This window comes from Falco naumanni, chromosome W (assembly GCF_017639655.2).
Source record: "Falco naumanni isolate bFalNau1 chromosome W, bFalNau1.pat, whole genome shotgun sequence".
NCBI classification, from domain to species: Eukaryota; Metazoa; Chordata; class Aves; order Falconiformes; family Falconidae; genus Falco; species Falco naumanni.
Window position 1 is genome coordinate 24,762,485 of NC_054079.1, and position 23,765 is coordinate 24,786,249.

Below are 23,765 nucleotides of genomic sequence, written 5' to 3' on the forward strand. Positions count from 1 at the left end.
AGAAGTCATTTTTCTAGTGCTTAAATCCTCCACAGCTTTTCATATGAAAAACAAATCAAACAAAACCCCACAAACATTCCCCCCTGCAGTTTTATAGTGTTTGGTCCCACTTATTCCAGGTTACACAGAACAAGCCTCAACTCATCACTTTTATTCCTGAGTTTGTGAATCCCATTCACTCCCCCACCTCCCAGATTGTTTTCAGTCTAGTATCAGGAATGAAGATTAGATATGACATCAACATTGCATACATGTATGCGTACATGCATTGCCAAAGCCACACAATATCGCAGATCTCTCTAAAGTAAAAGTTGTTCAAATGTCACTCTGAAGTACAGACTGACTACATCAGCTTGCTTAACAAGATGTAGCATTTAGCTACAATACTTGTTGCCTATATGCTCTTTAGAGTAAATATCTGTAAGGTCAAAATATTGCTCTTAATTTATCATTTCAGACTTCAGATTTAGGCTGCAGATGTTGAAAATAAGAGTCTTACTCGTTATGGTAAACATTCACTTTTAATATTTGATTTAGGATATAAGCAACCTGCTGTTGCCTTCTGCTATTAAGATTTTACTCAGCCATAATAGAAAGATTTCCTCAACAGAACACACAATTTTTGGGGTCTCATTTTCATTCAACATTTTCTATTTTCACTGTGAGCTTAATTCTTCAGTCTTAGGCAAAACATTCTAGTAACTTAGTAGGCACAAAATTAACAGTGGGTTAAATTTAGAGGTTTTCTGGATAACAAATAAATGCACAAATTGCATCATATGCCAAAACACAACGAATAACATTTCAAAACTGTTAAAAAACTTATAAGGAAAAACAAGCTAATGTTCAAATGGAAAACAGGGACCTTGGAGAATAAATAGTTATAAGGCTTATCTTGTAGATCCTTCCAACATTTCTATGAGACTTAAATAATAGGTTTCAGGATTCAATACTTTTATATTTTCTATGCATTAAATCCAAGACCTCTGTTACAAGTTAGCTGTAGTTATTGTGACAAAGTGCAAAACTTTAAATTGTTCCTTTGAGGTTAGTTGAAATTTCTGTACTAACCATATTACATATACACAGAAGTTATGCTAGCTAATTGATGCATTTTGATGGGAATTTTGTTCATAGGTGAGTTTGACTTTATAATCCAGGGAAACATGTATTTCTTCTCACGTCTTCCAGTATTTGTGACTAAAAGAAGCTGAAGATCAACAGCCATAGAAATTAATTTTCTAAAGCATGGCCTTCTGTACAAGGATGTTCTCTTGCATTGATACTACCTGTTTTTTCTTGATACTTTACTTATTGACTCTTATACAAGAGAAGTCAGAATGAGAAAAAAACTGCAGCTGAAATTACCAGAGTCCCTTTAACACCTGGGAAAATGTAAAACTTGGTAAGGTATCAAAAGAGAACAAGTGCTGCCTGAAAATATTGCCTGGAAAGTAGAAGAATAGGCTTGTTACAATCCCTTCTCCTCTTCCTAATCAACTTCTCTAAGCTCAGAAATAGCCAAAGTGTTATATTTGGACTTCCCTGAATCATGCTAGAATACTTGGATTTATCACTATCCTAATATTTTATCTAAAGAGACCTCTATGATAAAAGTGCAGTGCTTAAACAACCAATAACAAGTTTGTTTATATTTCAGCTGGAATTCAAAGTTATTTAAACTATTTAAAGGAACTAATCCTTCACAGGCAAATGTATTTAAACCAAAACAATGAAAAAAAGTAAAAAAAAAAAAAAAAACCCACCTAAATCCAATCCTTAACTAAGTTAGATGGGTCAATTCTAAACACGTTAGTTCTTAACTTATGGAAAAATCTGTGGATAGGAAAACACATCAGGATATCAAGTCCCATTACTAGAGTGAGAAAAGGAGGGTGAAATGGAGGAAGACAGACAGAAATGTTGATTCTTTGTCAAAGGTATCTTTTCCTCTTAAAATTCTCAGAAAGTAAGTAAGTAGTGAGGAAAAAAAGACAAACATTATTTGGTTAATATTGCAGTCCCTTTTCAAAGTGAGATATTTGTAAGACCTCCAAATGGAAAACACCAGTACTTTAAAAAAAACAACAAGAGGAATTTTCATTAGAAGTTCATCAATAACAAAACATTTAAATGATCTTTATTTCAGGTACACATTATATTTCATTGAAAACCACTCAGATGTACCCCACCCCCTGCTCCCAATCTGGTTCCAGCTTTCTCAAGATTGTTACATTACATATTTATATAAACTGTTGATCTAAAAAGCTAGAACAAATGAAGAAGGAAAAAAGCCATTAAATCAATAGCAAGCAAGCAGTAAAATAAAGTTAACTGCATTTTTGAAAAGAATAAAATACAGGATGGCAAAAATAGATTAAGGCAGCCCTGACATTTTTGGAAATAGCTTTAAAACCTCAAAGGGCTTTAAGATGATCAAGCATCAAAAAACTAACATGAGAAAAAAAGCAGTAAAACACTGACAGAAGAAAAAGCATGAGAAAATATTTTAAGATAAATGATGGCATATGATGAAAAGAGCAAATAAAAAAATGAAAGATCATTGTAGGAGGACAGATATGAAAGATTTTACTGGCAAAAGCATCAGAAGAAAAGGAAGTAGGCATGGCTAGTAAAACCAGACAGGACTGTATTTAGTGGACTTTGAGAGCAGTCTTACAGAACTAAACATGTCTTATTTTATTGCAAAATATAACCATCCTATCTTAAATCTTGCCCCAATTTAAAAATTGCAGTTGGGATTAGGTAACAGTATTTTGCCCTCCTATCTAAATCTGACTTTTTTCCATGCTGTAGCTAAGAAACCACCACTTACTCTATACACTCCCCAGATTCAATTCATGCTGAATAGAAACACTCATCAAGATAAACATAAGGCTTGCCAAGATATTTGTAAAGAATACTTCATGATGGGATCTCTTAGAACAACAGAGGAACAACTTAAGACAAAATACCTGAATAATATGGATGATGCATCTTTGCATATTTTGGGTTACAGAATTTTGCTGTAACGGTGCTATTTTTATAAAGAATATAGTATAGGAAGCTTCATTCAAATTTCAGTTCCGGTGCCAAGGAAAACACCAAACCAGATGTTTATGTTTTTCTATGGAAAAAATTTGCACAGACAAAGCACCCACATATATGTAACCTTAGTGCCATTATATTTACCATTTTTTGTAAATCAATTGTACTTATCCTGCTGGTTTCCTTTTTCATCTGATCCATGCATTTCTGGGCTAAATTCAGATAGGCCTGTAAGTGATTGCACATCATAGCCAACCGTAAAGCACACAGCAGGATTATAATCCACAGCCACATAGTGTCAAATGTATCTTCTGACATTCTGTGGATAAAAAGGATAATGTTGTTTTCCAAAGGTCACCTACCCCTACAGAGTTATTTGTTTGTATCATCTGTAAAGAAATCTTTAAGCATATTGTTAAAAATAGTTATGTGCATATGAACTCCATAACTGTGGATTATGTGTAATATTCACTTCTCCCCCCTGTTCTCTTTACTGCTTGTATTGGGTTTATGTGGCAAGGTTTTGGTAGTGGGGGAGCTGCAGGGGAGGCTTCTGTGAGAAGATGCCAGAAGCTTCTCCCATGTGCTATAGAGCCAATTAAGCCACTGGAGAAATCCAGGCTTTAATTGTTAACCACTTCAACAACTGTTGAGACTCACATGCAACTACACCTACTGATGTCTATTACAGGACAGCTTTCTTTTGCTAACTCCTTTTCTCTCCTAGTAGGCAACTTTCAAGTATCTGTAGGAGTCTTATTATGGTATGCAATGTTATTCAAAAAGTCATGAAACCTTCCTGGACTAAGTAAATGACAAACAAGCCAAAAGGTTTTAAAATACCATTGGTTTGCATTCTATTCTTTGCTGGAACTGCAGTAAAAGAAATTACAGAACAAAGTTATTTTAGAAGATTCATGAGAAAAGCATTGTTGCAAAGGTTTAGCACAGTAGTTCTGCTTGCAAGTCACATTTATTCATCTCAGTTCAGATTTAGTTGTTTGGGATTTTTTAAACACAAAAGAAGGGCTCGTGTCAATGTCTGTCCTTTTATTCTCAGGTTATACTGAACATATATGCCTACCTTGATCCAATCTGAGAAACAGAATTCTGTTTTCTCCACCCACCTCTTAAAGCTAGAAAGAATGTAGTTAAAAGTGAGATAAAAACCTTGCAATTTGGCTGCTGCACATCCTATTCAGCACCAGCTGATCAATCAGTCAATAGCTGGAAAAAGCGACGGTTACTTTAGAACCATCTTGCTAAATCAGGTGGATGTGACATGTAAGGAGTGGGCTACTGAAATATTCCACTAAGGATCAAGAGGTGCAATATATTCAACTCCAACAAGTATATTTCTAATTTTTCCCACTGCTTTTTCATCAATTTCTCATTAACATCATACCATGTTGGTGGTGCTGCTGATTCATCTATCGTAGCTCCCAATGCCCCGTCATCCTTCTCAGAATGTGTTTCAGCAATAGAGTCACAAACATCTAGAAAAGCAAGTCAAGAGTGTTATTACTGCTTCCACTTTTTTTGCTGAGGCTTACCAGGTGACACAAGTGACTCAGACCACTTTTGTAGACTATTCACAGGATGGACTTTACAAATACTTCAAGAAAAATAAATTAATACCTAGCAGGACAGTGTAATCAATCCTTTTGCTCAGGTACCACCTGCAGCCACAGAGGCTACCAGCAGCCAGCACCTATTTGTGTTGCTCCTAAACACATGTTTGAAAGGCATGATCCTATCTGCTGCTCTGCATGTATCAATCAATCATGAAACAAAAATGTGTTCCCCTCTCCTTGCAACTACAATCCCAGCCACATGTCATCATTATCCCCTCCTCTTCACATACACATCACTTGTGTGGTGCATCAATTCCACAACGGAAAATTCTACCTACATTTTCCCACCATCTTCATCTGCATTTATCAATAAATATCTCTGCAGATATACTCATCTCTCTGACCAGTGCTGCCTCAGTATAGGCAAGGCAAAGCACACTGTAAGGAAATGCTTTTCGCATTATCACAGGTATACATAGCTTGGCTCAGGACTCTAGAACAATAAATACCAATTTTGGCACATCACTGGGATAAAGAACCAAAGTTTAACCTCAGCAGTTCTATACTAACCTTAAGTTTCAGCTTCTGCAAAAATAAAAGGCATTTCCTTTTGTATTTACCTCAACACCACCTCTAAATTCCAAACTCACTTCAAGAAATTAGGTGAGGTTAACATTTTTTTTAAAGCTCACCATGTTAACAGGCAGAAAGTTAGTTTTTTTAGTGGCTCAATTCTCAGATCAAGCATCTTAACAACAATGTAGAGAATGCCACAGACACCAATTTGTCTCAAGCTTTCTGATATTACCAGAAGCTCACAGCATTACTCACAGTGCTTTTATCTTTGACATTTTTAAGGCAAATGACCTTCCATTTGCAATTCTGTAGCCTTTCCTTTGCAGCTTCTAGCCCTATACTTATATACTCTCAGACTGCCGGAGCAGCGCTTTCACCTTTGTAACCAAAAGGATCTTCTCCATCTTGCTCTGCACCTTGAAATTCCAACACATTTGTCTGCTATGCCATTTTTCCTAAAAGGGATTGCAAATGACACATGATTCAAGTCACCTTCCCTCTCCTTTTTCCACCCTTGCTTTGCAGCTTCTAATTTGTAACTCTACACTAGGGACAGTCAGCACTTGGTCAATAAGCACTACCCAGTAAAATACAATCAGCTCATCAGCCGATTAGCACGTGCAATATCCATGTCTCGCAGAGCCCAGCTCCAAAACTGAAAATGTCCAGCTACCGCTCCGACACAGTAGGTGCCAAAAAGGAAAGCTGTTCTGTTGCTGGCCCTCACCTTCCCTTAGTTGCCTTGTAACAGCCCCACCAACACATAGGCTACATGCTTTCTTAGCCACAAAATATTTTAGCAGCAGAATATAGAGTGCCATTCATTAATGACATAGACTCAAGCAGATGTCTCATTTCTAATTAACACATATCCTCTACAATTAGTCATATGTACCCCTTCCTGGGATTGTTTTCAAGAACAGGTGAATGGTGTCTCAGATTAAAGCGTTTCACATAACATTCTCTTAGTTTCTGTACCCTCAGGCATAGTCACCAGCCCCTATTAGTTATGCTCCTCTTTATACTGGCAAATCAATTAAAATCAATTAAATTGCTTATAAAATCTTAACCTTGCAACAAAAATACTGAAGAATCTTCACTAAAGACAATTCAAATAATTTTCATAATAGAAATAAGTAAATAAAAGCACAGAACAGATAACTTCCCTATACAAAAATAAAAACTTGGAACTACAGCTACTTAAAAATTTTCACCGTTAAAATATTTAAATCAATGCCATGCATTGTTATAACAGTAATAATTTCTTCTCATCAAAGTGAGCTCTGATCAGCACTGTTAACCTAAAGACTGAAAGCAATCAACACAGATCAAATGGCACAATAACTGTGGAACAAGTATTTCAGAATGCACCAGGGAAAGATGCTTACCTGGGAGGACACCTTAAATTTCTTTTCCCAGCTGGCCAATGAGAAACGTTTTATCTTTGTCTCTTTCTTGTTACCCCTCCAATCTGAAGCAACTGTTACTGTTAAGGTACTCCCTAGAACCCATGAATGAACCTTTGTACATGGAAATCTGTGTCAACATCCTTCATGCAAGAAAACAAACCGCCTAACAATTCCAGCATTGTTCTTTTGCCATATCAAAAACCTCAGAGAATCTCTGAGATAGACAAGGTTGAAAAATGCAAGGCAATTGTGGCAAGAAGTCATTCAGAACCAAATTATCAGAGACTATCAAAGATACTTGCAAATGCAAGCAGTCTTTTCAACTCCAAGTAATTTTTAACAACTGTGATGGGAGACAGGATGAATGAAAAGAAGCTTCTCCTGCTCACCCACCTGAAACTGATAACAGATGTGGACTAAAGTCACTATCCTCATCATCTTCTTCTGCAACATCAGAAGAACAGGGTGGCAAAGCTCTTAATAAACCAAGTACCTTTCAAAAGAAAAAAAAAACACCATATTTTGCCTTTCTTCTTTCCTTGGGAGCAATAGGCTACACAAAGGAACCTGCCCTGAGGAGCTTGATATGGATTGCCCTGTACTGCTCTGCCTGCCTACCACATCAAGCCTTTCCCAAGAACCAAAGCATCTGGAACTGCAATCCCACTTTGGCTTCTGTTTTAACTGCATGTACAGTATTCTGCACTGTTAAGCACCACCAGGTTTCAGGAATTGCCAGAGACATTAGTGGATGCATGGATGTTACACACTTCTAAAAATGTTGGCTAAGACACTTAGGTACTTCTGAAAAATGGGATATAATTAGGCAATTTACTCATAACCACAAGATTTTTGCCCCAAGTGAAAAGTATTTATATCTATAGTTTCATTAATGGCAACCGTTTTAACGCAGGTGATGTGACATACTTGGAGCAACGCACAGTATCAGCACATAACGATGGCTGCATGCTGACAGGACTTTGGTTCTGCACATACAAGCAGCAGCAACCTGGAAAGGCTTCCAGGCATTTGTGTAACAAACTCAGCACTGTCTGGAGAAGCAGTTTTAATCCATTCCTTAACTGCAAACCACCTTGCTTATGACTTACTTTCATGAAAGACAGCGTGCAAGATAAATGTGTGCTTTGCTTGCTATGAAAGACATTGGAAAAAGAGAACACATCAAAGGATAAAAGGATTACTGTTTCAGCTATCAGGTTGTAGACAGCACTGAAGCAGGGAACACAAATCAGTTCCTTAAGAGAACTGATAAACCCTAAGGCACCAGGGACTTAAGACTAGTAATTGAAGTATTAATTAAAACTAAGCTTCAGAAGAATTTAAGCAGCATGTCACTTATTGGGCACTAACGTTAATACAATGAAACATGTAACCACTTTGAGAACCTAAAATGAAATCAGTGATCTTTGTCTCCCAAAAAACCAAAAGGCACTAGGAACTGAGAAGACACATCTTTCTACCAGCTGGAATTATCTTGCATCTTTCTGCTTATGGTAGTTTACCTTTTAGTAATTTTACTAATTACTGCACTTACAGAAATCACAAAGCTATCCCATTATCAGCACATCACCCTGTATTTCATATTGCAGTACAAATGGGGATGTCTTAACAACACTTAGGCCAAGTAGTCCATATGCAAACTTGTTTTAAAATGTGCCCAAATGGATGGCTTAAACAAGTGGTTTTATTCTATACTTACGTTGAGCAGGGCACATGACCATGTTAGTTGTGTCTGTCAAGTGACAATTTTCACCACATCCTAAATTTAAGACACTTTTATAATCATGTCATTCTTGCTGACAACAGGATAAGCACTGAAATTTGATTCCGTGCTTTCTTAATCTCCTTAATGCACACATTATAAGCAACTGACTCCTTTAGCATACTAGTAAGATGTTCACAGCCATGAAAGAATTTCAGATTGGAGTGTATCTGTCAGCATCAGAATAAAGCAGGACTTATGTCAGTATGATTTATCTGTTCTGGAACATGCTAAATTACATTAGGACAGTGTATTCTGACACCTGCACCAATCTAACCAAAACAATGCAAAGCCCTTGGTGTTACAGGCTTGCTTAGGTAAAGGACCTTCACCTCCATTATCACTTTTCACACTTGACAGGAAGTTGAAACACAACAGTAAGTCAATTCTTGCAACAAAGAATAAGGCCAGATACGACTCCTCCTCGTGCCATTTCTCCATAGGATGCAATTGGATCATTTACACAGAACAGTGCAAAACTTGCAAAATCCTTGCATGGAATAGTGCAAAACATACTTCAGTGTTTTGCAATTTTCATATACAAATGTTAATGTCAATACTAACTTTAAATTAATCCATTTTTTCTTAATGGGTTTTCAGAACTAAACCACTAGCAATTTGAGATGGTTCTTATTTGTGCACTTTCAGAACAAGCACTTATTTTTAGTCACCCAGAGACTGTATTACCCAAAAGAAAATTCCCATCTTAGTATGAAGAGAAATACATTTATCAAAACTGTGCACAAAACCTCTAGCAAGCTGTTGCATGTAAGACTTTCTGATCATGCAAGTGACCAACAGATCACGCTTAAGAAATTAGTTACATGCTGTTTCCTCTTTTTAATTAGATGGCTTAGGTAAGTTTTTGGGTGTTTTTTTGTTGTTTGGGTTTAGTTTTTTTTTTTAATAAAGTAATTCATCAGTTGTTTCCAAATCCTTTCACCTATTTTACTGGCTATATAGTATTACCATAAGTTGTAGTTTGGAAAAGATTGTTGAAAGAAAAAAAAAAAAAGAAAAAAGTCATCTTAAGGTATGTGAGATTTTAAAAGCTTTCCATCTTTCTTTAGTTTAAGGCAAATAGCTATATCCCTGCAACTCCAGCTCTTACACAAATCCTGTAATTTGGATTTGACCAATGTGTATGCTGCTATAAATGATGTTTGTGAAACTTTCGTATCATATGGAGCTATTTACAAATGCTTGTATTTAAAACTTTTGTAGCTAAGTATTATCAGTAATGATAGAGTAGTTGTCTGTTAAGTATGCCCGGAAAGAGGAAGTGCCAACTAGCATGAATGATTTTTTTTTTATTATCTCTTGAACAGAAACAATTATTTTCTGAACTCTACATAAACCATAAATAATCTTATCAGTGATTACTTCATTAGCACTCTGTTGCCATCCTAGTTTTTGCATGACTAGCAACCTTTGACACACTTTTCCATTTCATCTAGTTTTTCTGCTTGCTGCAAATAGGCTCAACTATTTCCTATAATTTTCAACATACCTAATCTTACCTTTTTTAAAAGGTTCCAGAGATTTCACAGCTTTCTAGCCCAAGCTATATCCTCAAAAGTGGTTTTGGACTAAGAGCAGGCAAATTTCTATGCAGTATAGCTGAGCTGCTTCATACATGCAATTACAGAGAAAGAGCTAAGCTAACAGGAAAAACGTATGAGTAGACTCTGCTCTGTTAATATCTTAGGTTTTCTTCCTCCTGTTTGAGAGTTTTCAGCAATTATCAGCATGTACTTCAGATTCAGTCCACTGTGGGGAAAAAGCCAAAGAGGTCTTTGGAATATGTCCACATCATTCTTGCCTCCAGCAGACATTTTAATAGTCACCCTAACTCCACTAGAAAAAAAATACCCAGTTTTGTCTGTATTCTAATTACAAGTCTAGAACCTAAGGGTACACTGTACTAAACTACCAACAAGAAGATAGCCTGGCAAGCTACAGTTGCAGTTCAGTGCTCTCATTACTACGGGAGTCATAATTTCAGCCCAGAGACATGTTCAACATAAGCCAGGAATATACTGAACTGCTGTTATTCAGCCCTCTTTTCCCCCCCAAGGAAGGGTACCTAGTTCTACTGGGAGGGTGGACAGAAGCTTACACACTTTTGGCTGGGGAAGGGGGCGGCTCCAGGAGCCAACAGAAGAATCACACCCCAGAAGAGCATGATACAGAAACTTGTGTATAGCATTTTGGTGTAACAGGCTTTACCTGTTACCATTAGGTAAGCATTTAACCAGGCATTTCTCCATTCATGGCCATCAGTTGTGGGCCAGCTGTCAGAAGTCAAAGGAACTTTTGCACAGAATCCACCCACAGTCCATAGTGAGGGCAAAATAATTTGGAGGTCTAGGCTGGTAATATTTTTCCTCGTTTTCTACTTCATCTGCTTGCTGACATTTAGCGAGGCTGGACAGGCATCTAAGCCAGTCCAAATCAGTAGTCCAACTTAAGGCAGAACAGAGAGATGTATTGCTTTTGCATTAGTACTAGGTGCTGCTTATTCCTCAGTCCCCAAAAGACAGTGAGCACTTTGAATATCTAACTTGATGGATCACCTCAGAACAAAAGCTCACAGGCATCAGATTTTAAAATACATGTAAGAATGGGAATTCCCTTCTTTGAACTACCAGCTACTCCCAGACCAGATTAGTCCCATTCTGTTCCTGAGCACCTCCACAACAGTAGATACACTTTACAAGTTTTATTACAAATGGAGATGAAAAAGGATATTCTCTCGTTGGACTCATTCAATACTTGAACAGAAAAAATTGCTGAAAGAATTCCAGAAGCCTTCAACGCAGGCCCTAGTGAGAGAATTCTTCCCAGCTATCTCATGTCAATTTCTTGTAAGGGGGCTGTTTAACAAAACCCAAGTATTTATACCTGGAAGTTACAGAATCTTTCTGTAATCCTCTGGGGTTTTTTGTTTGTTTTTTTAATACTGTGCTTAAAACAGTCTTGATACAAGCCCTCTCACAGTAGGCTACAGTACATGTCATTTGCTTCAGTGCCCACGTTGTACCAGCAGTAGAGGGGTATTGCTCCATGTAGCAACATGCCACCAGGTGGCAAGCTTCCTCTGAACTCTTATTTTCCTTTACACTTCCTTGGTGACCTCTGAAAATGGTGGTCAGCATTGATACACAAAACTCAAATTTGCACAGGGCATGCATTAAGAACAGAGACACAACTTACCTGGACAGCCCTAAACCAAGAAAGCTTATTTCTCAGTGACTGTAATTCTCTTCCAGGAGAGGGATTCACAGAATCTACTGAGGAACGATTGCACCCAAATAGCCGAGTGTTAATATATGCTAGTCACTCAAGTTCAAAAGAGGGTAAATAAAGTTAAACAGGTTAAAACTGGTCTTTGCAGCTGAGTATATACTGTTTATAGGGAGCCAGCTGCCAAAGCAGCTAGCCAGCAGTCCCACGCACACAGAATATCTACTGCAAATATAGGACAGGGCATTTTTTTGTCTGTATCCTTCTCAATATTAATATATCCATCAGCTCACAGCTTAGGTCATTGTTAAAGGCAGGCAACAGAAAACACCAAAAAAAGCAGCAGTAAAGCTAAGACTGAATGGAAGGATGCACAGGAACTCAAAGGAAGGACATGCTGCAGCAGTCTCTTACCTATCTATGCATACACATTTTCAACGCATGTCTACTTCATTTGCATTTCAGGCTTGCTTTCTGCTGGACTCAGTTTGAAGGAGTTACAGAACAGCAAGTTACATTCGTTTTAAACACCACTGAAATGGAGACAGACTTTGGCTACTGAAGCATTTATTACTAATATACAAAATGAATTACAAAAAGATGGCTACAAAAAAAAACAGCCACCCACACAACATCAGGCACCTGGGTACAAACAGCATGAATCTTGTCTTTATACTGTATATTAGAAAAACATGTTGATAATGATTTGGTCTGTTACTGCAACAGGCTCACCAGGGAAGCAGTCATGGCACCAAGCCTGTCAAGAGTTCAAGGAGCATGCGGACAACACTGAGTCATATGGTTTAGTATTAGGTAGTCCTGCAAGGAGCAGGGAGTTGGACTCCATGATCCTTATGGATCCCCTTACAACTTTAGATACTCCAGAATTCTGTGGTCAGGTTACTATGTTAACATTAACTATCTAAACTATTGTATAACACTGTCACAGTATTTAAGTAACTCCAGCTGACTCATTCAGAAACCCCACTTTCAGCTTTGGAATTCTGTACTCACAGACCTTTTGTCATGAACTGTGTAGCAGCAGAATTTGAGACAGTCAGATCCATAATCAAATGCGTGATCCAAAGCAAATATGGAATTTAAACATATCTAGCTAGACTGCAGGGCTTTTAAATGCATTTCATAGCATGCAAGGTTTTTATATTATTCTGGCACAGATTAAGCAATATATCAAATGTTTTTACCTATGGCACATTTTATTTAGACTAATGGTATTAATACCATTAGTCAAGCACGGTGAGGTTTCTTAACTTGACAAACAAGCATCTTGACAACTGTAAGCTGCCAGTATTTTGGCACTCAAGACAGTTTAAGTTAAGAGTGGCTTAACTACAAAGGACAATGCAGCTCATGTGCGAGTGTCCTTTTTCTCTATGCTTATCCCACTTGTTTATGGATTTTTCCTCCAAGGCTTTTGACAGCTACACTTGCTAAGGCTACTTGTTTTGTCAGTCAGCAGAGTACACACATGCCATGCAGTTTATTCAGTAGCATGTTCAGGCTGTTTGTCTTTCTGGCTGGAATTTTTCTCCCCTTCACCTTTGCTCTCAGCATGCTGAAGACCAGCCAGTTGAGCAGTGTGTTGTTAACAAGATAATCCATCACATCATCCAGAGACTCCTTCATTTTCTTCAGCTGTCCTTTGCTAGTTGTGAGAAAGCTGTCTGATAACTCCTGGAAGGAGGATGCTGACCAAAAGCTCTGGTAGACATCACCTGCCATTGACCCAACATTGTAAACCTGATCCTGCATATTCTGTGGCAGCCCCTGTAGGCTTGAAACCAGTGGGAGGCAGGTGGTCTGAAGCTGCTGAGTGAGGGTCTGGGCAATAGCTAGTTCTTGACTCAATGTACTGGAAACAAAAAGTTTAACAGCATGTCAATCTTTTTATGACTGTAGCAGCTTCATGTTGCTCAAGATATATCAAGAAGCAAAGTAAACAGGATGCAAGTAAAATAAAGCTACAGCAGATAATAAAACAGGTCTTAAGCCTGAAGAGTAAGAGACTTGAAAGTACTTGATATTTCTTCAAATCTCAAGTACTTTGTGGAACAGAAATACTGGTAGCTTCTACCCAGTCAACAGATAAGCAAGCTCTTGTTTCAAATCCAGATAAGAAGTCACAGTAGGCAAGTGTATTCTAATAGATAATTTGCATGTAGCTGCTTACATGTAAAACACAGTGAGGCTGTGCCTAAGACTGTTTTATGATGACAAACGGTTATTTGTCATTTGGCCATATCAGGTATGTGAGTCCTAGCTGATCTAGATACTGACATCCCAACCCAAGTTCATATGCTAAACAGGATGACCATTCTCTTGAAAGGAGAATGAACCCGAGTGTTTGCAGCAAGTAGGCTCACTGAAGAGTTTGCGCGTCCCCACTTTCCATAGCAGTCGCTAGTCAGCTGCCCTGCACTTCGGTATTCAAATTCCAATTTGCACATAAGCTTCTGTGCTGTTAAGATGCTGTGCACTTTGAGGACTGTTAGTTTGCCATTACCTTGACAGTATACAATCCATTTATTTCTGGTTTACATTTACATCTCTTTACCTCAGTGCTATGTGAGTCATCACCATCATTTTGGTCTGTATTTTTCTTCCATTCTACCCAGGATTGATAAAGCTTTTCCTGAGCATCAAGTAGTTTCTGATTGGCACTATTCATGTTCCTTCTGGCATACTCGATCTGAAATACAGCCAAAAAAGGAAGCAAAGCAGAGTATATAAAAGTTCCATTAGGACTACCCTAACTTACCTGCTTTGTAAGCTCCTTTTTAAATACTTTAGAAGTTCAATATAAGATTTTGGGTAATATAAGCGTGCATTCCTTCTCTTCAAAGCAGAGAAAACAGAATGCAGTTTTAAGATGTTATATAGCATATCCCTCTTCCTCAACTATTTCCCCCTCCCCCATTCACATCCTACACAAGGATTTGAAAGCGTATAGAAGGCCATGACTCTTTATGCACAGTTTATCCTGTACATAAAGGTACACTGTTAGGATAAGACTACTGAAGTACCCAGGAATGCTCAGAGATACCCACAGCAAGATATGCAAGCCCACAAAGAACCTGACCATTTTATTAATATAAAGGACTGGAGTGTTGAGTTGTAAGACACTTACTTCACTGAATGAAGTCAGTGTTAAACTCAACACTTCAGAACAGAAATATCACTTTAAACGTGTCGCTTCTATTCCTGCAATGCTCAAAATTACAAGCAGTTCCTGGCTCATTTACAGCTTAGCCTGATTTAAAATCTCTCCTGAATAGCGGTGAAAAGCTCCGAATGGGAAATCCTTTATACCCACAAAACACACTTAGTATGAGAAAGCAATTCCAGTTTTCCTATGCCTCTTTTTGGTTATTTTCTGCACTCAAACTGTGCCAGTGTTTGCTTTTCACAACTCAAGTGAAAGCTTAAACTTACCAAACTAACAGTGTGGTGGAGCTGAGAGATTGCCTCCTGGCTTTTCTGGTTAGCATCTCTAACTTTAAGGCTTGATGGTAGGCACATGCGCGGACCTTTGAAGACAAGGATCCTAGTCTAACGTAGTAGCTTGGCTTTTGAACTCCAACTTCAAAACCTTCAACTTTTGCAGCTTCTTTCTCTAGATATGTAGAAAGGAAGCAAATTAACCAATGGAAGAAAACTTAAGCAAATGTAACTGCCTCAGACCTCTTACTAACAGCTGAATACTGGACCTGTTTAGTAGCCCTTTAGTACCATAGTAAGTTAATAAGACTACCACATGTGGAAATCTTTATTTTTCACTCTGCTTCCCTATGAAAATGCTACTACAAACAGCAAGGCAAAGGCAGCGTGGGAAGCACATGCCTTCTCCCCATTACAAGTAATAAATGGATGATTGCTTGCTTCTCTCCAATACCAGCATTCCAACAAAATCAAACCTTGAATTGGTCTTACCTAGTTCTGCTTCTGTAAGTGGGAGATACTGGTCAACAAGGGTCTCCTATTTAGTGAGAGCACTGTCCATTCCACTGCTCACCATCTGCACCACACGACTTCCCAGGACAGTGTTAATGCTGCCATTGACAGCTGACTTGGTCATTTCTACGCTGTCTTGCATTGCTTCTTTAGTCTTGCCCACAACTCCAGTGATGGTGTGAGCAACAGTTTCCTTGGCACCAGTCACAGTGGTTGTTACAGCTTCTCTAGCTCCCACAACTACATCCTTGGCATTAGCAACAACCTGCCATAAGAAACAGGCTGATTCACTAAAACTATTTCCTAAGGAGATACATAATCCAGGAAATACAGATTTATGCTAAAGCTTGTAAAATTATCAGTTATCTAGGAGAAATTATGTCCTGAAAACATATGTACAAGACAAGACAAAATATGACTTCCATGCAGCCTTCAGCTCAAAACACTTCAATGATGTAATTCCAGTACTATTTGCTTCACACTGAGCAGGAGAGACACAAGGACTCAAATTTAAAAAAAAAATGCCCATCAGTGAACAGATCCTAGACAGAAGCGTCAAACATCGGGCAAGTTTTAAAATCAAAAAAAAGCAGCTTAATGGCATCCCAAAGGCAACAAAATTCTACAGAAAAACCTTTTACCTCCTTACTGCTTCTAAGCTGTGCTTGAAGCACAGCTTATTGAAATCTGTCTCCCTGTATTTTTAGTAATAGGAAAGAGGAAGGGTGTACAGTTCTTCTGCTTCACATAGGTACATGGAAAGAACTTACCTTGTCAGTGGGTTGATTCAAAATAGGTAGTCTCTCTTCAATTTTGTCCAGACCTATGCACGCATAGTTGTTGGCAACTACAACTATAAAATTACAATAGCTGGTTTAAGATTTGGAGTTTGTTTTCCCTTAGTATAAATAAATCCAGTTGAGAATTCCTCTTGAAACAGAGCTCATGCTAAAACACTCTTAGTTTCCTCCCTTTTTCAGTGAAATTTGAGGCAGGAAAGCCCAGAAACAACACAGGTTTACAGCAACAGAAAAAAAGCTCACTTAAATCCATTTGACACTTTACAAGCAACTGTTAGAACAAGATAGAAGCACCTGGCTGCCTGCCACTTCATGAAACCAGGTTACTGGTTACAACAGTCTCGTGACACAGTTGCCAAATTTAATCAGTTGTTCTCAGCAAGAGAAAGTACAGGAGTAGCATTTGAAACCAGGTGAAAGGTAATGAAGGTGTTGAGCAACAGACTACATAACCATCTGGCATATCAAGATGAATCAGTCAGTTTAGGATTAGAAAAGCTGGAATCTGCTTTGGCTCTAGACGGTTTGGGATTTTTTGTTCAATCACACCCATCTGTAATCAGTTACTTAAGCCATGCAACAGGTTCAGTCAGCTACCTGAAACTGCACTCCAGACTGGCATGACCATGTTAAACTGCAAGTACATCTGGATATAAAAAGCAATCAATTTAGTTATCAACAGTTCCATTGTTGCCTTACTTTGCGGTTCCAGTTTCTGGATGATAGGCATAGCACTCATCAGGGCTACTGAAGTAATAGTCTTCACTCCCTTCTCTGCTATCTCACATACGGATTTCAGATAAGGATGGTTATCCTTTGTGGTGATGCAAGCTGTGGACACCATATCATAGGTGGAGCTCACCAAGGGAAGGTTAGCAACCCTCAATACAATGTTCTGTTTAAAAAAAGAAAAATGTTAGTTGACTCATGTTTCTGAACTAGGCATAAAGAACTATGGGGCTATATAAGACCTACCTGCTGTGGATCAATTGCTGCCAATGCCATTTTTTCAGGTCTTGAATCTCACACAGCCTGTGAAAGAAGCATATTTGAGTTACAGCATTCTCATATCCACTCCATCTAATCACCGGACTTTGAAACCAACAACCCTTTTGTAATCAACTCCATTGGTCATGCCAGTCGCCTTGATCAAATTCTTGCATACAAGAATTACATTTTATTGTAGCAACTCAGAAATCCAAAACTTTGTTTCCCAATTACTTTGGTTTAGGCAACAGAAGTAGGGCACATGCAAGAGACAGGCTTTGAGGTACAGCACTTCACTGAAGAATTAACAAAGAGTTACCAGTCAGTCGATCAACCTATTTTTCTGGAAGACACACACACTTGGGCTTATCTGTTGAGCCAGGCCAAAGAAACACCAACCAACAAATCGCCAGAATTCTAGTTTAGGATGTCTAAATCAGATGAAGCCTCCACCATCAAGGTCTTTAATCAGATCAGATCTTCTGTTAACATAAGGGAGTCAAGTTTGACATTTGAGTCATCACTGCTGCCCAAATCTTGACAACACATGGAAGATTGAAGGGGAGTACTTATTTCAGTAACCTCAGCTCAATTCCCAGAAGTCATTCCGCTAAACTCAAGGAGTTCATTCTCTCTAGTGGCATACCCGATACCCATGCAGGACTCCCCCTGCTCAGCTTGCTCAAAAGTTAGCATTCGTGTAACACACAAGGTATAGGACTTTCCCACTGCAGAAAATCTCTCCTTTATGTTAATTTAGACTTAATTATTACCCATCCCACACTGGAACAGGCAGTCATCCAACAAGCCCATGCTACTCAGTTATCTTCCAACACCTATTCCCATGGAGAAAACACTAGCAGCTCTACCACCCATATGAACCCTGTAAGAAAAGAGGGGTATTGCAGTACCACATAAGGAGCACATACAGAAGTGCACTGCCATCCAACGTGCACATACAGGCTGAACATAATTTGCTGGAACCACTTTTTGCATTGATGTTTTCATATGACACTTAAGTTCCCTAAGAATCTGCATAAATGAAGGCAACAGAAAAGCAAGCTAAAAGTCAGTCCTCAAAAGGACTATGGTTTTCAAGACTTTCTGCTAAGTTTGTCAGAGAAGCACCAGCAGTTTTCTTCCTCATAAGTATGACAGTATCAAAAGGAGTGTGTTAAAATCCTGCCTGGGAACAAGTAAAACCTTTTCCCCATTACATAACAGGGAACAAGGACAAAGGCATGCTGTTGACATTTTAGACATATTTGCACATATTAACACACGTGCCATAAGGCAATGCCTGTAATGAGATTAACCACTGTACATGGGACATACAAGCAGGTAACTGACACAGGTTACAGCAGTAAAAGAGTTGTTTTCCTTCCATCTATTAAATATTGAAATACCCCCAAGAACATGTTATGTTTCTCACATAGCATTACAAGTCTGATTACTCAGAGTACAGCTGAATTTCATTTTGGGCTGTAAAGCACACTGTAGAACAGGAGAAGAGGCTAACAGAGCAGAATTTGGCCTCTGAAGGAGGAAGGGCCCTTACTTTAAGGGTTACTCAGTATCTATAATATGTCCAAAAAGATTGAGCCAAACACAGCATGGATGTAAATTTTAGTCAACTAGTTAGTCTGTGAAGTTATCCCTGCTCTTAAAGACATCAGTGATAGCTACGCTCTTGCACAGTTTTTTAAGAATTCCTTGCACAGTTTCAGCACCACTAGAAGTTGGATCCACTTCATTGGAGCAGGTGAGTGAGCTGCCCGAATCAAAGCCCAGGAAACGAAAGCATATTTCGGAAACAGCAAAAGATGCTGAACAGGAAAATAAACTAAGTTACAGCTTTCATTTCTACCTTCCCTCCCTCGCTACGACACGATGCTAAAGGCCAAAAGGCAGCAGGCTGACAACCCCGCCGAGGAGCCCAGGAGCCGCCCCAGGCCTCTTCAGGGATGGGGCTGCCCAATACCTCTCCGCGAGCGCCTTAGGCAGCCTACCACAAGACACCAGGATATGGGGCAGGAGGCCCGCAGGCGCAACGACGGAGGCACCGGGGGCGGGCCCGCGGCGGGCCGCAGCCCCCGCCCGCTCCGCCGGTAGGCTCCACCATACTGCGGAGCCAGCCCCGCAGGGCGGGCGGGCGCCGAGCGCTCCCGCGGCCGACGAGAGCCGGGCCGGAGCGCCGCTGCCGGCAGTACTCACCCAGGAAAACCCAAAAAGGGCACAGGTACCTGCAGCTCGAGCACAACCACCACCTGCCCGGGTCCGGCCTCGCCCCGCTATTTATGGGGAGCGGCCGCCGCCGGCCGCGCGCCACCCGACTTCTCGCGAGAGGACGATGCGTCACTGCCGCCGCGCGTCAGCGGGGGCGGGGCCGGGCCGAGCCGAGGACGTGGCCGTGCGTTCACCCATACCGGTCAAGCATCAGAGCGGGAGGGCAGGGCCGGACCCAGAAAAAGAAATCGTAATAAAGGAAACGCTTGTTGAACTACTCTTTCAGCAGAGCCGTTCGTAGTACCTCAGTGCGAACACAAGGCCCAGAAAGGGGCCGGAAAGGTCCAGGCTTTCAGACCGAGGCATCTAGGCCCACAAGTAGGCTGGCCAGGAGCAGAGGTTACAGACAAAATGCTTGCTCTCTTCACTCAGAATTATTTCAGTCATCCAGATGTGCAAAAGAACAAAGCAGGAGGTTAGGCTGTGTTGGTCATAAATTAATCACACCTCTTCCTTTACCCAGGCTTCTTAAGCAGGACTGTCCCAGGTGAGGCTGGAACACAGGGTGTACTGAAACAGGAGGTCGACCAGCTCAGAAAGGCAGATGAGCCTCCAGTCTTCTTCTCCAACACTACAAGTTCAGTTCAGCACACTCACAGATAATCACCTCCACAGATTTAAACCCACATTTGTTTGGTGTTCTTAACTTTTGTAACTCCAAAGGTGCACTTCACTTTTAACCTATAAACAAATGAGATACACATCACAGACATATCAAAGCAGCAGGGAAAAACTGTTGTGGGCAAAGGTCCAAATACATATTTACAATTTAAGTTGTATTCAGCATGCCATTGCAGTGACAGTGTCAGGAGACAGCTACCTGATAAAGATTCAGGCCTTAAGGGTAATCAAGTGCTACAAACCTGTACAAACAAATTCTGCTTGGGCTAGTAATTTTTGCATAAGTATTTTTCCTCAAGGAAAAGCACTACAAGGCTTTTACCACCACTCAGACTCTACTGTCCATACTGTTCCTCCAAAGCCCACACCACTCAGGGCTATTTAACTACTTAGCAGGAACAAGCTACAGCTGCACATCATCCATGTCAATCAACCCACTGCCTTCCAGGCAAGGCCACAGATGCACATTATCAATGCTAATCAACCCACTGCCTGCATTCCTCTACAATTCCCCTTTTTTGTTTTTAACCAAAAAGGCCATGTCTATCATCCATTGCAGGGCCCTTGGCCGGATGTGTGGAAAGGCTGTTCAGGCTGAGTTAAGAAGGCACAAAGCTGCATCTGATTCAGGCTCCACATCAGGGTCACACAGATGTTCTGACTCCCCTCTCAAGGGGTCTGTGGAACAGCAGATATCTGATGTCCTCTTGTCAGTTCTAGGATCCAAAACAGGCTTAACACCTAGCTGGAAGCCACTGAGACCCTGCATCTGTAGAGACACAAGCATACCCTCATCCCCAGGTAATTAAATCCACAAGCCTGTCCATTTTCCCATTTGTAGGTCTCGCATTAAGACCTTTCCTCAGATAGGAGGATCTCCTCCCTGCAAAGACAAGAAATGAGAGATAGTCACAGGCCACACTTTCCCAGCCGGCACAGTCAAATAATCCAATGTATACACATCTTTCCATAGACAAGCATGCGGAGTCTCAGAACTCATTCCCCCTTTTTGTTTTTCAAGAAGTAGCTTTAAAGTATGATGAACACGTTCCACAATGGCTTGGCCAGTTGGGAATGCAGAATTCCAGTAACATGTTCCACCCCCCAAGAGGCAAGGAATTTGGCCATGCATGTAGATGAATATGCTGGCCCACTGTCTGTCTTGAGATGCTTCGGAACCCCCAGAGCAGCCCAAGCCTGCTGAAGACGTGAAATGGCATCCAGAGCCTTCTCCCCAGTATGGGCCGATGCCCACAGAACTTTTGAGAAGGTAACAGAGACATGAACATACTGTAAATGACCAAAAGAGGGCACATGTGTGACATCAGTTTGCCACAGATCCAAGGACTGATATCCGCGTGGATCGACCCCTTGTGGAAACGTCAGTCTGGGACCCAATCGCTGACACTCTGGACAAGTGGCAATAATTGATTATGCATCCACAAAAGATATTTTAAGTTGACAGACCAGTGCCCGAGCCCCCTGATGAAAAAATTGATGAGACATGAGGGCCTGTCATATCAGATCCAACACCGGAGGAGTCCAAGCAGGAGCTGCAAAAGCATCAGCACAGGCATTCCCTTCACAGACTAATCCTGGCAATCCAGTGTGACTGCAGATGTGCAGAATGTAATATCTATGTGTATGTTGGCTCACCATCACCCATAATGTTTTTAATAAAAAAAATAGTTGTTCTGAATTTACCTCCTTAAGCAGCACACGGTCAATGCGTCGCACAACATCCGCAACATAAGCAGAGTCTGTAACAATGTTTACGGAACGTCAAGAAAACATTTTAAAGGCAACAATGACAGCACTAAGTTCAACCAATTGGGGTGATCCCTGTGTTAAGTGTATCAATTCTTGCCATTGCTTCCCATCATACCAAGTGACCACTGCCTTTCCCGATTTCCCAGAACCATCCATAAAGACCATAAGGCCTTGCACTAGGCTATCTGCTACCAGCAGCTTTTGAAGTATTTGTATGTCTGAATAAGTTTGTAACAATTTATGACCGGGAAGGTAATAGGATATTTGTCCCTTGAATCCTTCCAGAGCTAACTAAAACAGTAAACTGTTTGCCAAACACCAGCTTACATAATTGTGTTCAATGGGAATTATCAGGTGACTGGGATCTTGGCCGGTGAGCTGAACACACCGTGTACGTCCTCTGGTGATAATTTTCGATACTAGTTCAATTTGAGTGCTCACTGTCTTCCATGGTTGCACAGATAACCACTCTAAGACATGTAGCAGATGCTGCCAGCACTCATTCCATTGGCCCAACAATCCCATGGGATGATAGTTCACAGTGACAACATATAAACTTATTGGAGTTTATACGCCTACACGGTGTAGCCTTTTTTGTTGCAGACCATTGGCCACCCTCTCCAGGGCTAAGGTGGCTTCTTTAGTTAGTGATCGGGGAGGCATCAAATCAGTGTCACCCTTCAATAGATCAAAGAGTGGTGTCAATTGGTCTGTTGTAAGGCCCAAGTATGGCCTTACCCAATTTATGGCCCCTAATAATTTCTGCAAATCATTTAGGGTTCTGAAACTTACTCTGAGCTGGATAGACTGTGGCTCAAGCATTTGATCTAGCTCTTTAACTCCCAAGTATTTCCACAGGGCTTGTTGTTGAATCTTTTCTGGAGCTATACATAACCCAAAGGTGCCCAACGACTGCTGCAAAACTGGATACGCTTGCTGAAGTTCAGCCTTATTTGCAGCTGATACAAGAATATCATCCATATAATGATAGCAATACACTTGCTGAAATTGTTCCCATACAGGTGACAATGCCTTTGCTACATACCATTGACATATAGGAGGACTGTTTTTCATACCCTGCAACAACACCGTTCATTGGCATCGCTTACAAGGAGCCATATTGTTTCTGCTAGGTATGGAAAAAGCAAATTTACATTTATCAGCTTCATGTAAAGGATTACTGAAAAAAAAAAGAATCTTTTAAATCAATTACCAAAATGTCCCAGTTTCACGGGATCGTCATCAGGGAAGGCATGCCCAATTGCAGGGCTCCCATTCCCTCCATTACATCATTTACTTAAATCTTGTAACAGGCGCCATTTGCCCAATTTCTTTTTTATCACAAACACAGGGGTATTCCAAGGACTATGGGAAGGTTCTAGGTGTCCTTGTACTAATTGTTCTTTGACTAATTGCTGGAGGGCTACACATTTTTCCTCAGGAAGGGGCCCCTGTTCCACCCAAACAGGGGTATCTGTCTTCCAAGTCAAAGGCAGAGTAGGTCTTTGTACACCCTCCATCACAGTGGCCCCTATTAAAAATCCTTCTGGGTACCAATGAGGACTCCCCATTATCCCAAAACATCCCACCCCCACAAATTCAGAGGGACATCAAGCACATACAGACACATCATTGGTGTCTGGCCCTCAGGGTTTTGAACTTGCACCATATACTGACTTTGGACACTGTGTCA

General features: G+C 40.3%; 1 protein-coding gene across 1 annotated transcript; it reads right to left on the bottom strand.

Moving 5' to 3' along the window:
- Positions 1-248: 248 nt before the first annotated feature.
- Positions 249-19,662, bottom strand: LOC121080627 (perilipin-2-like). Its single transcript, XM_040578778.1, is given in 11 exon segments — positions 249-3,367; positions 4,454-4,544; positions 7,001-7,100; positions 14,212-14,346; positions 15,090-15,157; positions 15,160-15,270; positions 15,588-15,873; positions 16,379-16,461; positions 17,108-17,303; positions 17,384-17,440; positions 19,610-19,662. Coding segments are annotated over 10 exon segments (1,101 nt in total). The 5' UTR covers positions 17,414-17,440; positions 19,610-19,662; the 3' UTR covers positions 249-3,366.
- Between the last annotated feature and the right edge of the window lie 4,103 nt (positions 19,663-23,765).